A 20,631-nucleotide genomic window follows, 5' to 3' on the forward strand; every position below is an offset into this window, starting at 1 on the left:
TCTGTGGATTATCCTGGTTCTTCTCCAGCTGCCTCTCAGGTACCTTTTACAATCACAGCTACACTGACAGTAGGGTACCAGTGTTTGTTGGAAGACTTTTGTTATTGCTCTCTGCAGCATGCCCTCCCTCTACCCTAAAAACCTCAGAACAGTCCTGGATTTGCAGATCTTTCCACTACTCAATCCTTTCTTTCTTTTTTTTAAAGTTAATTTTTATTCAAGAATTTACTCACAGGTAACACATTTGAGAACACTTTAATATAAAAGATATTATGTTGAAAGGTCAAAACTTAAATTTAGAGAACATGACATTACTAAAGGAGTGATAGTTTTCTTAGTAAATTAACCTCTAAAAATTCTAGTGGAGCCAGAGTTTTTGCATAAACAATCTACATGCAGGACTTCATTTAAAACAAACAACAAACGAAAAGTCACAGATAGTAGGCAAATTTGTTGATGAACACAAACATCAGCTACATTCTTCCAGAGGATGGAGAGCAGCATCTAATTTGTTCTATGACAAAATGCAAAAGATGTTTTGGTATTTTGACTTTAAAGTCTCTTTCTCCAGTGGCAAGTCTGTGTCTTTGCTGAAGTTCTTTTTCCCTTTCTTGCTGCTGCTGATCATCATCTTTTAGACACTCTAGACTTCTTAGAATACCAGAATCTTCATGTTGCTTAGCTTCTCAGAAGTATGAAACTCCAAGTGAACTTGCTCTATTTGGTCCCATAAACCATTCAAATGTTTCATTAGCTGCATTGCTCAAGATTGGTGGCCACCAAGGAACATTTTCATCTTCTTTTCCATTTTTGCAGTTCTCTTAGCTTCTGTTGTCATGTGACCCCTATTTATCTCAAATCTCTTTTCAAGTAATTCCATCCTGTCTTGCTCTGTCCATGTAGATATAAAACCTGACAGTAACATTCTTCCCATACGTGATTATAAGCTTCATTTGACAACTTGCCATGGCTCATTCCTTGCTTTACTATGTCTACCTTCTGTGTCAAAAGGTCTTGAGCCCTAAATGCCTCTGATTCTATTATTTAGATCAACTTCAGAGAATTTTTCATAGGTGAGTTTCTGGCAAGTTATGTACTTGGTACTATTACTTCCTAGTCCTAGAGTTTTCTCCTTTTTATTTCCAGCTTGTTCTCTGTAAGGATGATACAGAAGATCATAACAAAACACTGTGATTATAATTTTTAAATTAGTTCTTCACTTTTCTGTGGTAGTTCTAAATTTAAGGGTCTTAGTTTCATTTCCTTCTGAAGGTCTTGGTAGATCCTTTGGAATAGCTTTGTGCATTTAATTCCTCATTCTGCATCTCAGCTTGGAGTTGTAGCAACTACATCAACAGCATCTTCTACCTAAGCTTCATCAATCTCATGATCTTGTAGCTCTTTCTCAGCATTTTCTGGTAGAACAATCTCAGTCATTCTTTGGAGCAGGAAGGCCCATCAACCCTAAATAGAGATGCTCATGAGATTCTCTATCTGCTATATATAGAGGGGTCACTATATTCTGCTAGTCCCTCTTCAAGATTTGTTTAGTTTGTCCTTTAGAGGGGTTCTGCTTGGGGTAGTGCCAACAACTGGTATAGGCGTCATTCCACATAGAGGAGTTAATAACCCTTCAGCTCCATGAGGAGTCTTGAATGGGAATGCACAGGACTGTATTTGGTGTCTGAATGACTGGCTTTTGTGGAGTCATACCAGAGAAGTCACTCTCGTGCCATCGTGTATTAAGACCATCTTTCAGTGGGGTGTCCATGTTGGTAATAGCCATCAAATCTGTGCTTCCTTCGGGATTTGATCATAGGCAGGCAAAGCTTTGAATGTTGTCTGAGTGATACTATTTTTGGTGACAAAAACAGACAAAAGAGTACTGGAAGCAGAATTCATTATGCTGGATTCCTCTGCCATTTGATGTACAGTTTCACTTGGTTGGTCAACTTTCACAACCTCCTGAAGTTCTGCACTGAAGGTCTGAGGTGCAGAAAGTACTAATTTGCTTTTTATTCTTTTTTGGTAAATTCTGATACTTGACCATTTTAAGAATAGCTGATGGAAAATCAGATTCCTTTGTGTTTCTTCCTATCTCTCCTTTCCTTTTCAGATCTTAACTCCCTATCAAGATCATGGTGTAACTTCCTAAAGTCACTATCAAAGTGCCTGATAATTTTCTTCAGATGTGTCATAAAAACCTGGCGCAGGCTTTTTTTTTTTTTTTCCAGAATGGAATTTCTGCATTATAATCTCGTTCTTCTCTTCTTTTTCCTTTTCTTCTGAATTTCTATGCCAGCAGCTTGAAGTTCCGTTTTGGAGGGCAGTATGGCACCCTTGCTTATTCCAATTATTTTTTTCTGTTGGCCTTTTTTCCCTGTGTGTTTGCCAGACAGGCTGTGATGCCATCTCAGTTGTCCTGATCTGTATCTTACCACTGGACCCAGGTGGCTCTGGAGGAGAAAAAAGCTGGTGACCTTGCACAGCCCTCCCTCAATTAAATCCAATTCATGGCATCACTTTCCTGATGTTGTGGTCCTCTTCAAGAATGAAGGACAAACCACAACAAGAAGTCAGACAAGCTTCAGCTTCTGAGAGCATTTAGAATTAATCACTGGATCAGGTCTGGCTGGTTTCATTTCTGGATCTGGATCAATATCTTCAGGTTTAAGTTTTCGTGGATCATCTGATATCTCTTCTTTGAGCAGTTTTATGCAGGAGAAGTTCACAGTGCTCCAAGCACTGTGCAGTCCTTCAGCCTGTGCTTGGGGCAATGGCTCTGCGCTGGTCCACATCAAAGGCCCGGGGTCAAAGCTTTCCTTCCTCCTCCCTAGCCCAGTTTGGCGTTTTCAGGCCTTCTGGCCTTGTGCTGCTTTGCTGATTCCTATGCAGGTGACGCAATCCAAAGATCATTGGTTCTACCAATATTTCATTACCTTCACTTTGAGAATTTCATCCTCCGTGTACCTCCACACGCCCCCCTCCCCCAATTTGGGCAAAATTCGAGCCCTCTTGGCGGAGGGGTGAGCTCGGCAGTTAGCTGAGGAGGACCCGCGAGGACCCGACGGCCGAGCGCCCCGCAACCTAAAGCTGACCCGGGAACCCGGAAGTGTGGGAGGGAGGGCCGAGAGTTAGCCCCGCCAGGGAGGGCCTTTCTCATTGGTGGAGGCTGCAGCCCGTTCCAGCCAATGGGGCCGCCGGCGGTGCTGCGTTCCAGGAAGTACCAGGTGGAGCCACGGCTCGGGCCGGAGTCTGGCTGAGCCTCTCCAGAGTCTTGTCTTTGTGCCGCGGGTGCGGCTGCTCCTTCCGGCGTCATGAGCTCGTTTGAGGGGCAGATGGTGGAGTATCCGACCATCTCCATAGATCGCTTCGACCGGGAGAATCTGATGGCCCGGGCGTACTTCCTGTCCCACTGCCACAAGGGTGAGTGAGAGCTGCTCGGGTCCGGAGGCTGGAGGTCTGGAGGGGGCCGGGCGCCCGCGGCGGGGATGCGCCCCCCCCCCCCCCAGAGGGCTGGGCTCCCCCCAGGGTGCTGGGCGCCCGCGGCTGGGGGAGGGGGCCGGGCGCCCGCGGCTGGGGGAGGGGGCCGGGCGCCCGCGGCGGGGATGCGCCCCCCCCCAGGGGGCTGGGCTCCCCCCAGGGTGCTGGGCGCCCGCGGCTGGGGGAGGGGGCCGGGCGCCCGCGGCTGGGGGAGGGGGCTGGGCGCCCGCGGCGGGGATGCGCCCCCCCCAGGGGGCTGGGCTCCCCCCAGGGTGCTGGGCGCCCGCGGCTGGGGGAGGAGGCTGGGCGTCCGCGGCTGGGGGAGGGGGCTGGGCGTCCGCGGCGGGGATGCGCCCCCCCCCCCCCCCAGAGGGCTGGGCTCCCCCCAGGGTGCTGGGCGCCCGCGGCTGGGGGAGGGGGCCGGGCGCCCGCGGCTGGGGGAGGGGTGGGTGAAGCGTGTGTGGGAGGGAGCGGTGCATGTCACGAACTCGGCGAGTATTTACGAAGTCCCTGCCGTGTGCCTGGTGCTGTGTTCGGCGCTGCCTTCCAGGAGCTTGCCCTGCACGTGGGGGGAACGAAAAGTGCCCAAGTGAATAAATACAGACACAGAATAAGTACTGCTAGTGCGGTGAGTGGGTGGGAAGGACAGCGCTGAGAGCCGGGAGCCGAGGAGGTGGAGGGCCCTGTGCTTGCCCCCGCCTCCTTTTGCACGTGTGTATCATGCGTGTAGCCATGAGCCAGTCACCTGCGCTGACCAGAAGAGAGCTGATGTGATCCCTCACGTACATATGTACGTATTCCCTATCCGGAGTTACTGACTATACATTTCTGATGGATGACTTGGCTCATTCGTCTTTGTTGTGGTTTTTTATTCAGACCATATGAAAGGACTGAGGTCTCCATCCTTGAAAAGAAGATTGGAATGCAGGTAATTTGTTTCAATAAAGAATGAGAAAAAGTAACAGTCTGTTAATCCAGCAACTAGGTTTGGGGTGTTTTAAGGTAGTATCAGGGGAAAATGTTGTAAAACATTGAAAGTAGGGATGTTGAAGATAAATTTTCCCCCCAGTTCAGTTTTGCTTAGAGTATATGGTTGCCTATGCCTGAAATAGTTTTCTGCCATTTCTAGAATCAAATTCCTTAAGGTTTTATTTGCTCTTAGCATCCTATCCTTTGACTAGACATAGGGGAAAGTTTGCAACAGAGTGGTCTTAAATTCACTTGTCAGATAATACTTTTTTTCCAGGAGAATTACAGTGATTTAATAGTTTTTTTTAGGCCACTGTCTTTATCCATTTAAAAGAACATAAGATCTGAGCTGGAAGATCTTAAGATTCCTTTTTTGCAGGTCTTAGATGAGATGATCTCTGAATTCTCTTTCAGTTCTAACATTCTGTGATTCAATAGCCTTGCCCTTCTCGACTCTGTTAATTGAATTGAACTCAGTTAATAGGGTGATGGTATATAGGAACTAATCCTTCTTTCTATTTTCTTGCAGTTTAAAGGTTCACTTATATTGTTCCCCTGTCACCAAGGAACTATTGTTGACTAGTCCCAGATACAGCTTTTGGGAAAAACGAATTGTAAGTTTATATTCTTATGAAAATGAATTCTACTTTTTCAAATGAAATTTTATTTTCTAAGTAAATTGAGAAGAAGTATTGGAGTGGAAAAGCCAGTGAAAGCCATGCTAAAACTATACTTCATGACATCAAGAACTTGATCCAAGTCATTGGCAAATATGTTGATCTGACCAGGGCTAAGACTAGAGCCTTGTGTGATTTTCCTAAGGTTCCCTCTTCAGTTGGTCTTTAACCTGTTCATCAGCATTCTTTGGGTCTTGTTGTTTAGCCACCCTGAATCCACCTAATTGAATTGTTATTTATTCCACATCACTTTATCTTGTTCAAGTAATAATATGAGAAAATTTACCATATTCTAAGTACTGTATGCTATTTCTGTGTCATTTCCCTGATAACCAGCTTAGTAATCCAGTAAAAGAAAAAAAAGAAGAAACTAGTCTGACATAATTTGATCTTAATGTATTCATATTGATTTTTAGGGATTTCTGCTTTCCTTTCCAAGAGTCTACAGATTATCATTTTAATAATTCCAGATATTGCTTTAGAGTTTGCAGAGTCCACCTTTTGAAAATGGAGACATTTGCCCATCTACGGTCCTATAGTACCTCTATTATTCTCTATGATTTTTTTAAAAGAATAGCAGTCATTCTTTTTTTTTAATTTTATTTATTTTCAGTGTTCTACAATCACTTCCATATAGCTTAGATTTTTTTCCCATCCCTCCTCCTTTTTCCTTCCTCCTTCCCCCCTTTCTCCCTGAGACGGCATACAGTTTTATATAGGTTCTACACATACATTCCTATTAAATACATTTTCACCTTAGTCATGTTGCATAGAAGAATTAAAATGAATGGAGGAAATCATAAAACAGACCAAAATGTAATACAAAAGAAAATGATCTGCAAAAGGAAATGATTCTGCGATTGAATCCCACAGTTCTTTCTGTGGATGTGGAAGGCATTTTGCCTTAAAAGACCATTGGGGATTTTTTAAGTCCTTGCATTGCAATGAAGTACTGAGTCTACCAGAAAAATTCCTCGCATATTGTGGTTGTTGCTGTGTACAAAGTTCTCCTGGTTCTACTCCTATCACTCAGCATCAGTTCATCTAAATCTTTCCAGGCCTCTTTGAAGACGGACTCTTCATCATTTCTTATAGCACAATAGTATTCCATTACATTCATATACCACAATTTATTCAGCCATTCTCCAATTGATGGGCATCCCCTTGATTTCCAGTTTTTGGCCACCACATAGAGGGCTGCTATAAATATTTGACAACAATCATTCTATAATTATATCCTGTAGTTCTTTTAGTATCTTAGAATTCAGTTCATCCAGGCAGTGAGATTAGATCATGCATCCTGGCTGATCTTCTTGTTAATATGATCTAATCCTAGTCATCATGCTTTTCTTGGATTTAAATTTCTTCTTACTCTTTTTAAAAAATTATCCTTTTATGTGTAGAGATAGTTTTCAATGGAGAAAACAAAAGCAAAATAGAAATTATGAATCAGTAGGTGAAAAAGCATCTATTAAGTATTAACTGTGTGCTAAGCACTGTGTTGGGTGCTGGGGATACAAATAGAGAAGCAGGACAGTTCTTCCTCACAAGATGCTCACTTTCTAATTGGATGAGACCATACAAGTAGAAGGGTTCATTTGAAGGGGAGATGAAAGAGTCTGGTGGATCTTAGGGTCCTTCAGTGTTGGAGATTGCAAGGCTCTGTGGGCCAGAGGGCACATGGCAAGGGATGGAGTTTCTTTGTCTTCCTGAAGAATTATGATTGGTGGTTCTCTCATGATGGTGAAGATATGGGATCATTTTCCAGCTGGGAGGGGGGAAATGATGAAACAGATAGTAACAGGAAGGTTGGAGGGCCAAGGGAGATTCGGTTGGATATCTGGAGGAGAGGAGTTCAGTCTGGAGGGGAAAATCTTCCTATAGTGCCTGATCTCCTGGAACAAATTAGTTCTGGGACTTCCCTGCAGCCTTAGACCAGAAGGAGTTTGGGAAAATATTGCTAGACTTTCTTGTGTTTTTACCTTGTATTTTCAGTCCTATGAATGTGAATTTAAAAAATTCATGTAATTTAATTTTCTTCCTAATGATTGATGATGATGGCCTTTGTCAAAAATGTAACCTTCTTCTACTTTTGAGAAATTTTTGACCTTGTAGTGTATGTTGAAGATGATTATAGTGATGTTCTTACTTCACATTTGATGACAGGTGTTGACAGTTTTTTTGCTTATGAAAATTGTACTATGGGGTTTTTATAGGGCTTGCTTTGCACAGAATGTAAAAGGTAAAAACAAATGCCTACCTTTGTACAGATATGACAAGTATGTGAATGTGTTGTAGCTGTTATGACGATAGTGCAGTGTATGCATTCTAGGTCCAGAAACTTAGCTTAGATCTGTCTTTTTAATCAATATATCCACTTTAACTACAGTATAGTCAACTTCACTTCTTTACTTTTCACATAATATGTTTTCCTGAACATGGCTTACATAAAGACACTTTGTATTCACTTTCTGGGACTTGGAATTCTTCCTAGAATCACTTATGTGTTATGAGTTATATGAGTCTTATAAAGTGATTGAGCCATGAACAAAAATGAAGTGGTGTATAAATAACATCTCTTTTTGCTTCATTAGATTGCTCTTGAAGTTGAAACTCCAACTCAGATTTCTTTAATTGATGAAGCATCTGGTGAGGTAAACAAATACCTTTAATAATCTCTTCTAAAACTAATAACAATGTTCTTTTTTGTAGTTTGGATTTGATTACTTGCAAAGTTTTCCTTGACAATATTTCCCTTATCTGTTGGACAAATCTGGTATATCTGAAGTTTTAAACACCATCATTTAGGTGAAAATTGTTTCATGTGAGTGTTAAATGTCTATGCAAAGAATTTTAGTTTGTATTAGATAAATAGAAACAAAATAGTTCAAAAATCGAATGGATCTGTTGGCATGTCTACAACCAACTCTTTTTTATTATTGATGACAGTGGAACCAAATATTCAGACTCTTAACATTTTTATTGTTGTCTTTTGTTTTTATGTCATCTTCATTTCTAAGTATGTCTCACACTCCCCTCAACCCCCAACCAAAGATTAAAAAGAAATAGGGGAAAACCAATTAATTTAAACTAATCAGCACATCTGCTAAACCCAATAGTAGGTGTAATTTTTCACACTCATGATTTCCTACCTCTGCAGAGAAGTCTTGTCAGTCAACAATTCTGACACTCCCTATTCTTGAGGCGTTTGGGAGTGTATACCATTGAGCAACGCTTGAATTTGACCTGGACCTAATGTTTTTTTCTTTGTTTTAAATTTCAGAGGGAAGATGTTGTTGTAACTCTTTTACCAGCTGGTCACTGCCCAGGTTCAGTTATGTAAGAGACCCTCTATCTCAGGGGTTCTTAACTTGGGATCTATGAACTTGTTTTCTAATATTTTGATAACTGTTTGTCATTATAATTTGTTTCTTTTGTAATCTTTGTAAAGCCATGTTCAGGAAAACGTGAAAAATAAAAAAGTGAAGTTGACTATTCTGTAGTTAAAATGGATTTTTATGCATTTTAAAAATACTCTTCTGAGAAGGGTTCATATTTTACTCTATACCCCTTTGTGGTAATCCTTTTTATAGTCTTAAGAATAGGGACTATTTTGCGAGAATTTCTTTAGCCTTTATTTCCTGTGATGAAATGATTGTCTGAGGTAGTTAAAAAGGACTTTGTTGGCAATGAAATTCTCATTACCGATCTTTCCAGTTAACATTTGCATTTTTTTTTTTATCATATGGAATTTTCTTCCCATGAACAGTATCTACCTAAAATGCAAGTTTTTCATATGTTTCAGATCAGAGAGACAGCTATGTCCTAAGTATTATTCAGTTCTGTTATTATTAACAGGTAACATTTAAAAGTCTGGCATCATGAACATTAGTCGTATAACCATAGGCAAGTCACTTCAACTTTTTCATTTAAAGTTCTTGAGCCTTAGTTTCCTTAGCTCTTAAAATGTGGATAATATTTGCATTACCTTATGAGGAGGGAAAATATTTTTGGGAATTGTACAATGCTATATTTAAGTGACTTACAATACAATATTAATTTACTCTTTTGTATCCATCAAAGTTTCCATTATCACTGCCTTCTTTTAGTAATTAAAATGTCTGTCAAGAACATTTATTACATTATTTGGCATAGTGAGTTTCAGAAATTGTTCAAATCTGTTTTCCTTTGTAGGTTTTTGTTTCAGGGGAACAATGGAACAGTCTTGTATACAGGAGACTTTAGGTTAGCCAAAGGAGAAGTGGCCAGAATGGAATTCTTGCACTCTGGGAGCAGGTATTGCAATTTACTGCAGCTGTTAATTAAGTAGGACGTAAGAATTTACTTGGGTGTGATGCTTCAATGCTCTGTGGTCTCTCTTTTTCCTTTTGTTACGTTTCTGACTTTTTCCATGACTTTACTCTCATGACAGTCACAATAATGCTCATTTTAAATTCTTTTTTCCATTTTAAAAACTTATTTATTTTGAGATTCTTGAATTTTTGGTCCTTTAGATGGATTTTGTTATTTTTGCTCTATAATGCAGTCCTTTGGTAGTTTGGTATGATACTGAATAAGCAAATTAAATTAGATTGTATTGTCATTTTTATTATTTTGTCATGGCCCAACCATGAATAATGTTCCTCTGGTTATTCAGCTCCATTTTTATTTCTCCAAATAGTATTTTGTAGTTCTGTTTATATAGTTTCTTATTCTTTTCCAGTAAAAGCTCATATTTTGAGCTTTGGAATCCTGGGAAATGTTTTCTTTTTCCACATCAACCAAACCTGTTTTATCCTATATAATTAGTAATGTACATGTAATATACCCCTAGAAGATTAAGCTCCAGGAGGTCAAAACTCATGTCTTATCTAATCTTAATATTTTCCCAGGCACCTAGCAAAGTGTTCTGCATGGTACTTAAAATTTGTTAAATAGAAGGAAGTAGTTTGTGTTGGGTTCATAACTGGAGCCAAATCAAGGAAAATCCTACAGTGAAAAATAAAATCAAAGATGGCACTGAGAGATGTTGTGCCACCATGTTCCAATCTGTAGAGAAGCACTTTGTAAAGTAATTGAACATTGCCTTTGCTAATGTTTTATAAAATGAGATTAGATGACACAATAAAATTTTAATTTTATTTCAGAGTGAAAGACATACAGAGTGTGTATTTAGACACTACTTTCTGTGATCCAAAATATTATCAGATTCCAAGTCGAGTAAGTATACATTTAAAAAGACACTTTTTAAGCAAAGAAATCTAATCATAATTGATATTTACATTCTGTGTTGTGATCTTCAAACATTAACTAATAAATTTGGGAGGTTTTCCCCACTTGTTCTGGGGAAAATGGTTGTGAGAGTCAGTTGTTCTATTAATTGTCGAATACATCTTTAAAATCCCTGATCTAGGTGGAGTGTTTAAAAGGAATGTTAGAATTGGTACGAAGTTGGATCACTCTGAGTCCATATCATGTTGTGTGGCTGAACTGCAAAGCAGCCTATGGATATGAATATTTATTCACCAACCTCAGCGAAGAATTTGGAACCCAGGTATTTTACTAGTTACAAAAAAAGCAAACCTGAAAATGATGGCACACTGGAAAATCAACTCAGAACGTCTCTAGAGCAGGGATTGGCACATTTTCTGAAATGGAAATTTCCTCTGTCCTGATGAGGGAATGTCACAGTTTTCTTTATGTCAGAGGATGGCAGAATGAACCCAAAGCTGGACCTTGGAATTTTTGAGAGTCTCTTGTTAACATTACACAAGCTTGAGCAAGTAGTTTCCTTCCTGTAGGCCTTAGTTTTCTAATCTGATCTGTAAAATGGAAAGACACTAGATCGTCTCTAAATTCTCTTCTCGCTAGATGTAAAGTTACGTGATTTTGTTTTTCATTTTAATGTAAGCTCCTCTGCTAGTTTGTAGTTTCTTGAGCATAGGGTCCAAGATTTATTTATGATTTATCTTCCCTCATGCCTAACAATTCATGGTACATTGTGGGCTGCTAGGTAGCACAGTGGATAAAGGGATGAACCTGGAGTCAGGAAGACCAGAGTTCAAAAATCTAGCCTCTTGAAGTTATTAGCTGTATGACTCTGGGCAAGTCACTTACCCTCTGTTTGCCTCAGTTTTCTCAACTGTAAAATGGAGATAATAATAGCACCTACCTCCCAGGGTTGTTGTAAGGATGAAATACTATTTGTAAAGCATTTCGCATAGTGCCTGCTCATAGTAAATGCTTAATAAAAAGGATTGTTTTTTTCCTTCCCCTCTCTACCTTCTCCACTCCATCATACTCACTCTTGTTTTATGGATGAGAAAGCAAAGGCTTTTGACTTATTCACATTCACGCACATAATGTCTTCTGCTTCTAAATAATAACTAATAGCTAGCATTTATATGGTGGCTTTAAGTTTTGCAGAGCACTTTAAAAATATCTCATTTGAGCCTCACATGAGAGGTATGGGCTGTTATCCCCATTTTATAGATTAGGAAACTTTTGCAGACATAGACTAGGGTCACATAGCCAAAAACTGTCTGAGGTTGGATTTGAACTTGGGTCACACTGTCTCCATGTCCAGGAAAAAGGGTCCAGGGATAGTTGCAAAAAAACTATTTGTGTAAAAAATAAATGAATGACTAAACTGAAGATCTGTGATTAGATGGTCCTTTTCAACTCTAATATTTTGATTCTATGTAATTTTAAGTAATTTTAATGATGGAAGGTTCATAATATGCTTTGAATTGCTTGGAAGCTACGTTGTGAATAATTTTTATCCTATTAGTTAATATTTCAAACCTTAAATACCATAAATATTTGGATATTTCTTTCATTTATACTGATTGCTGTCATTTTATTTTTAATACATTTTATTGATATTTTTATTTTTACATCACCTGCTTTCTCCAATGTATTCTATCCTTTCTCCCTCCAAGAGAGACACTTCCTTATACTGAAGAATTTAAAAAGGTTAGCAAAACTAACTAAAGTGTCAGAAAAGTCTGATATTGTAGGCAACATTGCACACCTATATTTCCCCATCTCAGTAAATAAAGTAGGAGAAGATGCCTTCCCTTATCTCTTCTTTGGGGCCGAGTTGGTAATTATAATTTTTCAATACTTTTTTTTTTTTTACTGGTTTTCATTTGGTTTACTTGTAGTCACTGTGTATATTGTTTTCCTGGCTACCTTTTTCCAGTAGTGGTTTTCAGTAGAATATTCCAAGCATTGAAGTGATGTAAATCACTGATCTTACAACTTAAAATAACCTAAGGTATCACAGGATCTTTGAGTTGGAAGAGACTTAAGAGATCATTTGTTTCAATCTCCTGCTCAGTGTAGGAATTACTGCTGTAGTATCTTTGACAGGTGGTCATCTAATCTTAGCTTGCATACTCCCAGTGATCAGGAACTTATTATTTCACAAAGAAGCCCTGCTCTGATTTTGGGAAATTTTCCTCAGGGAGCCTTCTTGAGGCAGATAAAGTCTTACTATCCTTCCATTATAAGAAGGAAGGAAAGTGATCTTCCTGAGGTCACACAACTCTCTGGCAGCAAAGTCTGTTTACTTTCCAGTTCATCCTCCACATGGCTGTCCAAATGATGTTCCTAAAGTACGGGTCTAACTAGACTACTTTTCTGTCCAGAAAGCTCTAGATCAAAAACATACTCCTCTGTCTGGCATTTCAACCCCTTCACCACTTGACTTCATCTAACCTTTCTGGCACTTTCCTCTTCTTCAGGCACTCTTTGGGCCAGCCAAACCTACCTTCTTACTGTTCATAACATCTGACATTTCATTTCTTCCCTCTGTGTCTTTATGAGCTCTGCCTCAGGCTTTTCATTGTAACTTTTGATAAGGTTGCACCTGTTGGTGATCCAGTTGCATATTCACAGCTCTAATGATAATTTTGTACTTCAGCAACATACTCTCTTTTCCCAGAAGACCTCACAGTCTGTTTGTTGCTTATTTGTTAAATGCAGTTCTGTTCATTTGAATCTCTACATGTTTATCCACATTGCAGTTATTCTGAGCATATAACATCACTGATATATTTAATGATGTTATTGCACAGTAGGAAAACCTCTCTTGTTTATCCATGTATTTGTTAATAGCTTGCCAGTGTTTGATGTATGAAACCAACGTTGCTTTCCCCATGAAATCACAATAGATCTTATAGCACAAAAATGTTTATTTGTATCTCACACACTCTGTCCCTGATTGCTGAAATTCACTCCCTTCTCTCTTTCTTCTGCTTCTAGTTTCCTGCATAGGTCAGCTCTACTATGAAGTCTTTCCCTGTGTCCCTAGCTACCAGTGCCACACTCCCAAAATTACCTTGTATTTTCACAAGCCAACAAGGATTTATTAAACATTTAGTGTCAGGTATAGTGCTAGAGCTGGGAATAAAAAGAAAGGCAAAAATCATCCCTTCCTTCAAGGAGTTCAAAGTCTAATGGGAGAGACAGTCATGCAAACAGTTATATACAGACAAGATATAGACAGGATTTTTGGTTCTCATTTTGTATATACTTATATACATACGTTCCTCAGTAGAATATAAGTTCCTTCAGGGCAGGGATTGTTTTGTTTTTGTCTCCCCAGTGACTGGCACAGTACTTGGCACACAGTAGGTGCTAAATAAATACTTGTTCGTTTGGTTGATTGGTTAGAACCTAGTTCTCTTTACAGGCACCACGTTGACCTTTCAGTGAAGTATAGACAATGAAAAGGTCACTCAACTTTGAGCTGTAAGATCTAGGATCTAATTCTGGTTTTGCTATTTTGTGTCATCTATGCCATTTGACTGATCTGAGTGAACTCTCTTTAAAAATCTGTAAAATGAGTATAATGATAAATGTCATGAGAACGCAATGAATTAAGTATGCAAAATGCTTTGTAAAACTTAAAGGTCACGATAAATGTAAGCTATTGCTGCGAACGTACCATGAATAGATCCACTAGATACTGTAATGAAACTTGGCTGAATGTCTGTCAGTGTGTGTTATTAATACCTTACATAGTCAGAGTTTTTTAGATGAAAGTGATGCAGGGATTATCACAGTCCTAGAACAATGGATTTAAGGTCAGCAGCCCTGGGTACTGATGCAGCACTTCTACTTAGTAATTGTATCACCTCAGACAAGTCACTGACATTCTTCTCATCTGCAAAATATGATCTTGTGAAAGATCAAGCAAGAAGAAGAGGGTAATCAACTCACTAATTATGCTTCATTATGTTATTGTGGTGATGTAGGTGAAGATCAGCAGCTCCTCTAGTAGATGGTGTTTTTGTGTAGCTGTGGCTAAAAGATAAGTCATCCTGTGCTTCAGCTTGGGGTGAGCTGCTCTCAGCCTAGTTAGGGCAGTCCTCCCAGCTGCTGTCTATTCCCAAGCCTAGACTCAAAGTCTTTTAGCTTTGTATATGGGACTTGTCTCAACTTCCTCTTCATTGCTATAGCCTGAGTCCAGAGTCTCCTCTGTGCCTCCAGGAGGCTGTGGAGAGAGGCCTGAGTGGAGGAACTGACTAGTCCCTAAGTCACCGAAAATTGACTTACTTCATACCATAAGATAATTTCAAAATATTTAATCTTCATAAATTGTACTGTTTTCCTTAGGTTCATGTGAACAAATTGGATATGTTTAAAAACATGCCTGATATCCTTCATCATATAACAACGGATCGTCATACACAGATTCATGCCTGTCGGCACCCACGGGTATGTACCCGTCTTATTTTTCTGCTCATGCCGTAATATAGATGTCAAGGCATTTTAGCGGTGGAAGGGAACCTCAGCATTGCCTGACCTAATCCCTGAGACGCGAAGAGATTAAGTGAAACGTCCGGATAATTTAGAAAGTTAGCACACACACACGCACACACATACACACACAGGGTTTCAATAAAATATATTTAACGTAAATAATGTATTTAATAACTGATTTTTTAAAAAATGATGCAAATAATTATTGGAATATGAATTGGTGTACTCTAAGAAAGCAAGTGCTTACCACCTACTTTTATACAATTTTGAAAATGTTTTGAATGATGAAAATGATTTGCATTTTTTAAAATTTTCTTTGCATTCTATTCACTTAGAAATTATTGATGTTTTGTTTTAACAAAACAGATACTACTTCTCCATATCCAAACAATACTTTAGGGGAATACATTCCCCTAAACAGCAAAGGAAAACCACTTAATAGTGTGTTATCATAACATGCTATGTCATATCGTATCATATCATATCACCTTCTGCTTTTATAGTTTATCAGTAGTTTATAGAAAGGAGAAAGATGTGTGTTTTAACACTTCTTACTGCTTGCTCATCTTGCACATAAATCTGTTGCTTATTTGTTACATGTTCCATTCATTTGAATTCCTACATGTTTATCCAGATTGTAGTTATTTTGAGCATATGGCAAATGATATTATTAATGATATTCTTGCACAGTAGGAGGATCTGTTTTGTTTGTCTATACATTTGTTAATAGCTTGTCCATGTTTGACACGTGAAACTCAAGTTGCATTTCCCAATATATCATAGCAAATCCTATAGTACGAAAGTGTGTGTATGCATGTGTATGCATAGATAGATAGATAGATAGATGGATAGATTGATAGATCAGCAATGAAAATTAATATGGGTATGTGGTTAGAAGCTTAAAGTAAGTAACACTGGGGGCTGAAAAGAAATAGAGGATGATGGAATACCTAATTTAATAAAAAATTTGACATAAGCCACAATGCTTAGTCTGTTACTTCAGACAACCAGAAAATTGTCATCAGGTTTGTATTTTTGTATTTTTTTTTAAATAACTTTTTGAGTAGAGGAGATTCCCTAGGTTCACAAGAGAGACCTTTTTGACTTTTCTTCCTGACCTGGTAGTTCTTAATGACTTGGCCTTTTAGATTTCATAATATATGTATTTCTTTTCACACTAAATGTTTCATTTCATACAAACATGTTTAGTTTGACTGTTGCTGGTGTTTTCCATTTACTCACCCTCTGCTATACATGCACTTAATTTACAGATTTTCAGTTTAAAGGATAATTTCATTTACATCCATTTTGTAATATACAGACTGCTTTTTGTCATTATATGATTAGATGCTTAATAAATACTTATTGACTGACATTCAGATCATTTAATATAGCAGGTGTGAGATATACATACATGTGGAGAAATGCAACATGCAGTATAGTAGAACTTCCCATTTTTCTCCACTTCCAAGTTCATTTCTGTCCAGTCTTCTTAATCTAACATGAGAGACAAAGAAACCTTTGTTGTGTTACCCTCCCTGAGCTCACTTTAGGATACTTGATTTACAGTTTGGCAGGTGTACCTCCCTAGTGAAATTCCCCACTTGATATTGTTTCCTGACTTCCCTGTAGGAAGGAATAAAGGAGGAAGGAAGAAAAAAGGAAGGAAAGAAAGATTTATTAAGTACCTGCTATATGTCTGGCACTGCGCTACGCCCTTTACAGATATCTCATTTGATTGTCACTGTACTGAGAGGTAAATGCTATTATTATCCTCATTTTACAGTTGAGATAAACTGAGGCAGATGGAAATTAAGTGACATGCCCAGCATTATCCACATTTTACAGAAGAGAAAACTGAGGCATAAAGAAGTTAAAATAAATTCCTGAAGACTTTAAATCCATTTTTTCAAATATTTAAAATGAATTAGGAGAGTTTGCTATTTAGTGGAACATTGCCATGTCTTAAGGCCTGTTTTGAACTCAGGTCTTCCTGACTCCACGCCCAACACTTCATCTAGTGCACTACCTATAGAATTTTAGTTTATAGAATCATTAGATATGTCCTCTTTACTCTGAACTATGCTCTCCCCAGTTCTAGGATGCATGTCAGACTAATTCCAACTTTCTTCTTCATCACCAGTTCTGAGATGGAGTGTTCACCTCCCCCAAGGTTCCATTTATTTCTGTTGCATGTATATATACAAATATATACATATATACATGCACACACACATTAATCTACAATGTGTAACATATATTACAATATAACATACATGTAACATGTATATGTTATGTACACGCATGCCACACATGTATACAGTGTACATGCATATATGTATGCACACATTTATATGCATATATACAGTGTGTGTGTGTGTGTGTTTATATGTTTTCCCAGGGTGAAATGAGAAGTACTTGTACCCAGTTCCACATTGTTTTACCAATTTATTTTCCTTGCCTCATGAGTCTCTTTTCTCTGAGTCCCTTCCCTCTTCCTCTGATACTTTTCAGTCCTCTTTCATTTTGGAAGCTACTGTCAGATCTAGTCCTTTTCTTTCATTTCAAGTTGTTTTCCTTATATTCTCCCAAATATCTCTTCCGTAAATTCAGCCTTTGGCCTTCTCTGAGTTCCAGACTTTTCCGCCTAGCCTCATAGTTTTACTCTTCCTGGTTAGCTCAGGTCCTCCTCTTTGTTCACACCTTTCTGTGACAGACCCAACTTCTTTGGAATCTCTAGGTAGCCCTTTATTGAAGCTTTGGGCTTTTCTTCTTTTGCACATCTTCTGTTTGGTCTTTCTTTATGGATTTGTCCAGTGGGTTCAGCGATGCTGTGTTATAACTCCAAAATGCTTCTTGACTGACTATGCTTTAAAATTACCCAGTGTAAGATATGCTTTATGGTCATAGGCACAATGATAACACATCAAAATTTAAGATGAAATGTTCTCTCATTTGAGAAATTATTTCAATAATTGGTTGATTTCATAGTAATGCATTAAATTAAATAGTGCCTTCGTATATCAGATTTTTATTCCGTGTTGTTCTTTTGTTAAAGATTCATGGGATTTCTAGAACTCAATGTCTGGTCTTTGGCTTTTCTTTGTCTTATATAGTCAGAAGAATTTTTTCAATGGAACAGATTGCCATGTGGAATTACTTCTAAAAATGGGACTCCATTACATGTGATCAGCATTAAGCCATCCACAATGTGGTTTGGAGAAAGAACCAGGAAAACAAATGTAATTGTGAGGTAAGGCATGTGTGTAAATATTGGAGAGTGGGAAGAGACAATATATCAGTGGGTTATAAAGAATTTTCTGATTGGAAAAGTCTGTTTTGATTCAAAATATCTAATCTGACTTTCTTTAAATTCAGTCTAGTATGAGGGTAATAGAGATTTTACAATTTCTAAGCTGCACTTTTTAAATTAAGCTCTACTACCAAGCTTGTTTTAATGACAATCACAACCAATAGCTGTTTATTGAAGGAAAGTTAAAAAAATCTTGCTGTGTGGACCAGGAATGGAAGAAGGATCAGGGGATCATCGGATCATAGATGCAGAGTTGGAAGGGACCTTAGAGAACAGCTGATCCAGCCCCTTCACTTCATAGGCAAGGAACTGAAGCCCAAAGAGGTGAGGTGACTTGCCAGACCTCACATAGCTAGTAAGTGTCTGGGGAAATATTTGAACACAAGTTTTCCTGACTCCAAGTCCAGCTCCCTATTCAGTACACTATGCTGCTTCTCATTTCTTGCATTTACATAGGAGGAAAAAGAAGATAACATATGCTAGAGTTCAGTCAGACATAAAGAAGTCCCCTTGCCTGTAGGTTGATTAAATAGTGGAGTAGGCTACCCTGGGAGACCTCAAAATGATTATGAATGTGAATTAACAAGGTTTTTTGTTGTTGCTACTTTTTCTTAGAACTGGAGAGAGTTCGTATAGAGCTTGTTTTTCATTTCATTCTTCCTACAGTGAGGTAAGTTGATAGTGGGTGGCTTTAGTGTCTTTGACTTTCAGGCATATATTTGCTTCTGCTACTCAGATTTATTGTAGCTCATGATAAATACTTGTGTTGATGTGTTTCAGAGAAAAAACCCCAAAGGCATTTCATTATCAATAAAATCTGTCTAAATACTCTAAAATATGTATTACCAAAGATGCCCTCCTAAATAAAAGGTTTTCTAAAGTAGAATTTACCTATCTTATAGAACCATTAAGTTATCATTCAAAGGAGTACTCAGTATTAGCCAAAATAATTCCAATACACAATAAGGAAATAACCAGATTGTACTAGAATTTTGTTGTACTGAATATTGTTTTAAGCAACATTCAGTAGAATGTTGAGTAAATTGCCTTTAATGAGGCTTAAAAACATTTAGTTATTGTTGCATGATGGCTTTCATTATACTGACAGTTATTATACAGGGATCCAGGTTGTATCAAACTGGTAATGCGGTACTTGCACTTTTCCTGAAAATTAATTTCCCAGTTAATTTGCCGTTGTTTTTATTCTTGTAAACTCAGACAAGCTAATATTAACTCTGATGAGGGTGCAAATTCAGCATGTTCATGTGTGGAAGTAGAATGAAGTAGACTTGGGTAACATTTGCTCTGATAGCATAACTTAAGATTTTCGTTTTGAAATTTGAAAGTCTGTTTTTTCCCTCATAGTTACTGGTCCTACACCTGGGCTGGGCTGCCCCCAGCTGACATTCTTTACTGTAAAGCATCAGTCATCAGTGTGTTTTGCCTCAGGTTTAAGAAGATGGCTCATTGAACAGTCACAAACCCAGAATCTCAGAGTTGGCAGCAACCTTAGAGACCTAATTTCTACCTGAACCCAAATCAAATCCCCTCTCATCATTCTTATTGCTAACCTTGGGCAAGTCATTCAGCTTCTCTGGGCCTCAGTTTCCTCATCTGTGAATGGAGAGGGATGGGCAGGTATAAATCTGTGATGCAGTGATCCTCAGTCAGATCCTCCACCCTCAGATTTAGGCATTTTCAGAAATTGGTGTGGGGATTAAAAATACAATTATGAAATGCCAAGCTATCTAACTGGGATAACGACTCCCCTCTCCCCCATTTAGAAAGCATTCAACAAAATGCAAATTATAAAATACAGTACTATCCTAAAGGAGTTTAGATTCTGGTGAAATGACATAACAGTGGATTTATACTTTTAAATTATTGTTCTCCACCTTAAGAGTCATCACTTTTCCATAGTGACTAACATTTCATTCTTCTTTAGCTCATTCCAGCATTACTTTCTGCTGCTTATTTTGTCAGATCATATTGGTAGCTACCTTAATCAGTGTTTGGTTCTCTTGTGTGTAGGGTAAGTATTTGGACTTGATAATTAACCTCCAAGGTTATGACACGTATGTCTTAGATTTTCTATAATATACCCTATTTCAAATATTCTGCTTCATTGTCCCCATAAACCATCCAAATGGCAGTGTTCTCCTACCCTCTCAGGAGGTGACTTTGCAAATAGTGGAGCTAAAATGAAGAGAAAGAGTTAAGATAAAGACCTTAGGCTGGAAGTACAAAATAATAGAGTTAAGGTTTGTCATAGAGAAGAGAGGGTTAAACAGTAGAGATTGATAAAGCACTCTTATGTCCCAAGGGACAAAAATAAAACTATTATAAAAAGGAGACTAGATAGTAGAACAGAACTTTACCCTGGAGTGAGAGGGAAGGGCAGACTTCACAGAAGGGAGT

At 38.4% G+C, this 20,631-nt stretch overlaps 1 protein-coding gene and 1 pseudogene across 1 annotated transcript in view; one reads left to right on the plus strand and one right to left on the minus strand.

Moving 5' to 3' along the window:
* Positions 1 to 355: 355 nt before the first annotated feature.
* On the minus strand, positions 356 to 3,319 carry LOC140531921 (cell division cycle 5-like protein pseudogene; annotated as a pseudogene).
* DCLRE1C (DNA cross-link repair 1C) overlaps positions 3,193 to 20,631 on the plus strand; it is a 30,743-nt gene continuing 13,304 nt past the window's right edge. Inside the window, exons 1-11 of the mRNA XM_072653248.1 lie at positions 3,193 to 3,426; positions 4,360 to 4,411; positions 4,982 to 5,066; positions 7,724 to 7,783; positions 8,413 to 8,468; positions 9,324 to 9,425; positions 10,277 to 10,349; positions 10,543 to 10,683; positions 14,754 to 14,855; positions 18,017 to 18,153; positions 18,829 to 18,883. Coding sequence (XP_072509349.1) covers positions 3,318 to 3,426; positions 4,360 to 4,411; positions 4,982 to 5,066; positions 7,724 to 7,783; positions 8,413 to 8,468; positions 9,324 to 9,425; positions 10,277 to 10,349; positions 10,543 to 10,683; positions 14,754 to 14,855; positions 18,017 to 18,153; positions 18,829 to 18,883 — 972 coding nt within the window. The 5' untranslated portion in view covers positions 3,193 to 3,317. The remainder of the gene's footprint in view (positions 3,427 to 4,359; positions 4,412 to 4,981; positions 5,067 to 7,723; positions 7,784 to 8,412; positions 8,469 to 9,323; positions 9,426 to 10,276; positions 10,350 to 10,542; positions 10,684 to 14,753; positions 14,856 to 18,016; positions 18,154 to 18,828; positions 18,884 to 20,631) is intronic.

This window comes from Notamacropus eugenii, chromosome 3 (assembly GCF_028372415.1).
Source record: "Notamacropus eugenii isolate mMacEug1 chromosome 3, mMacEug1.pri_v2, whole genome shotgun sequence".
Classification (NCBI taxonomy): domain Eukaryota; kingdom Metazoa; phylum Chordata; class Mammalia; order Diprotodontia; family Macropodidae; genus Notamacropus; species Notamacropus eugenii.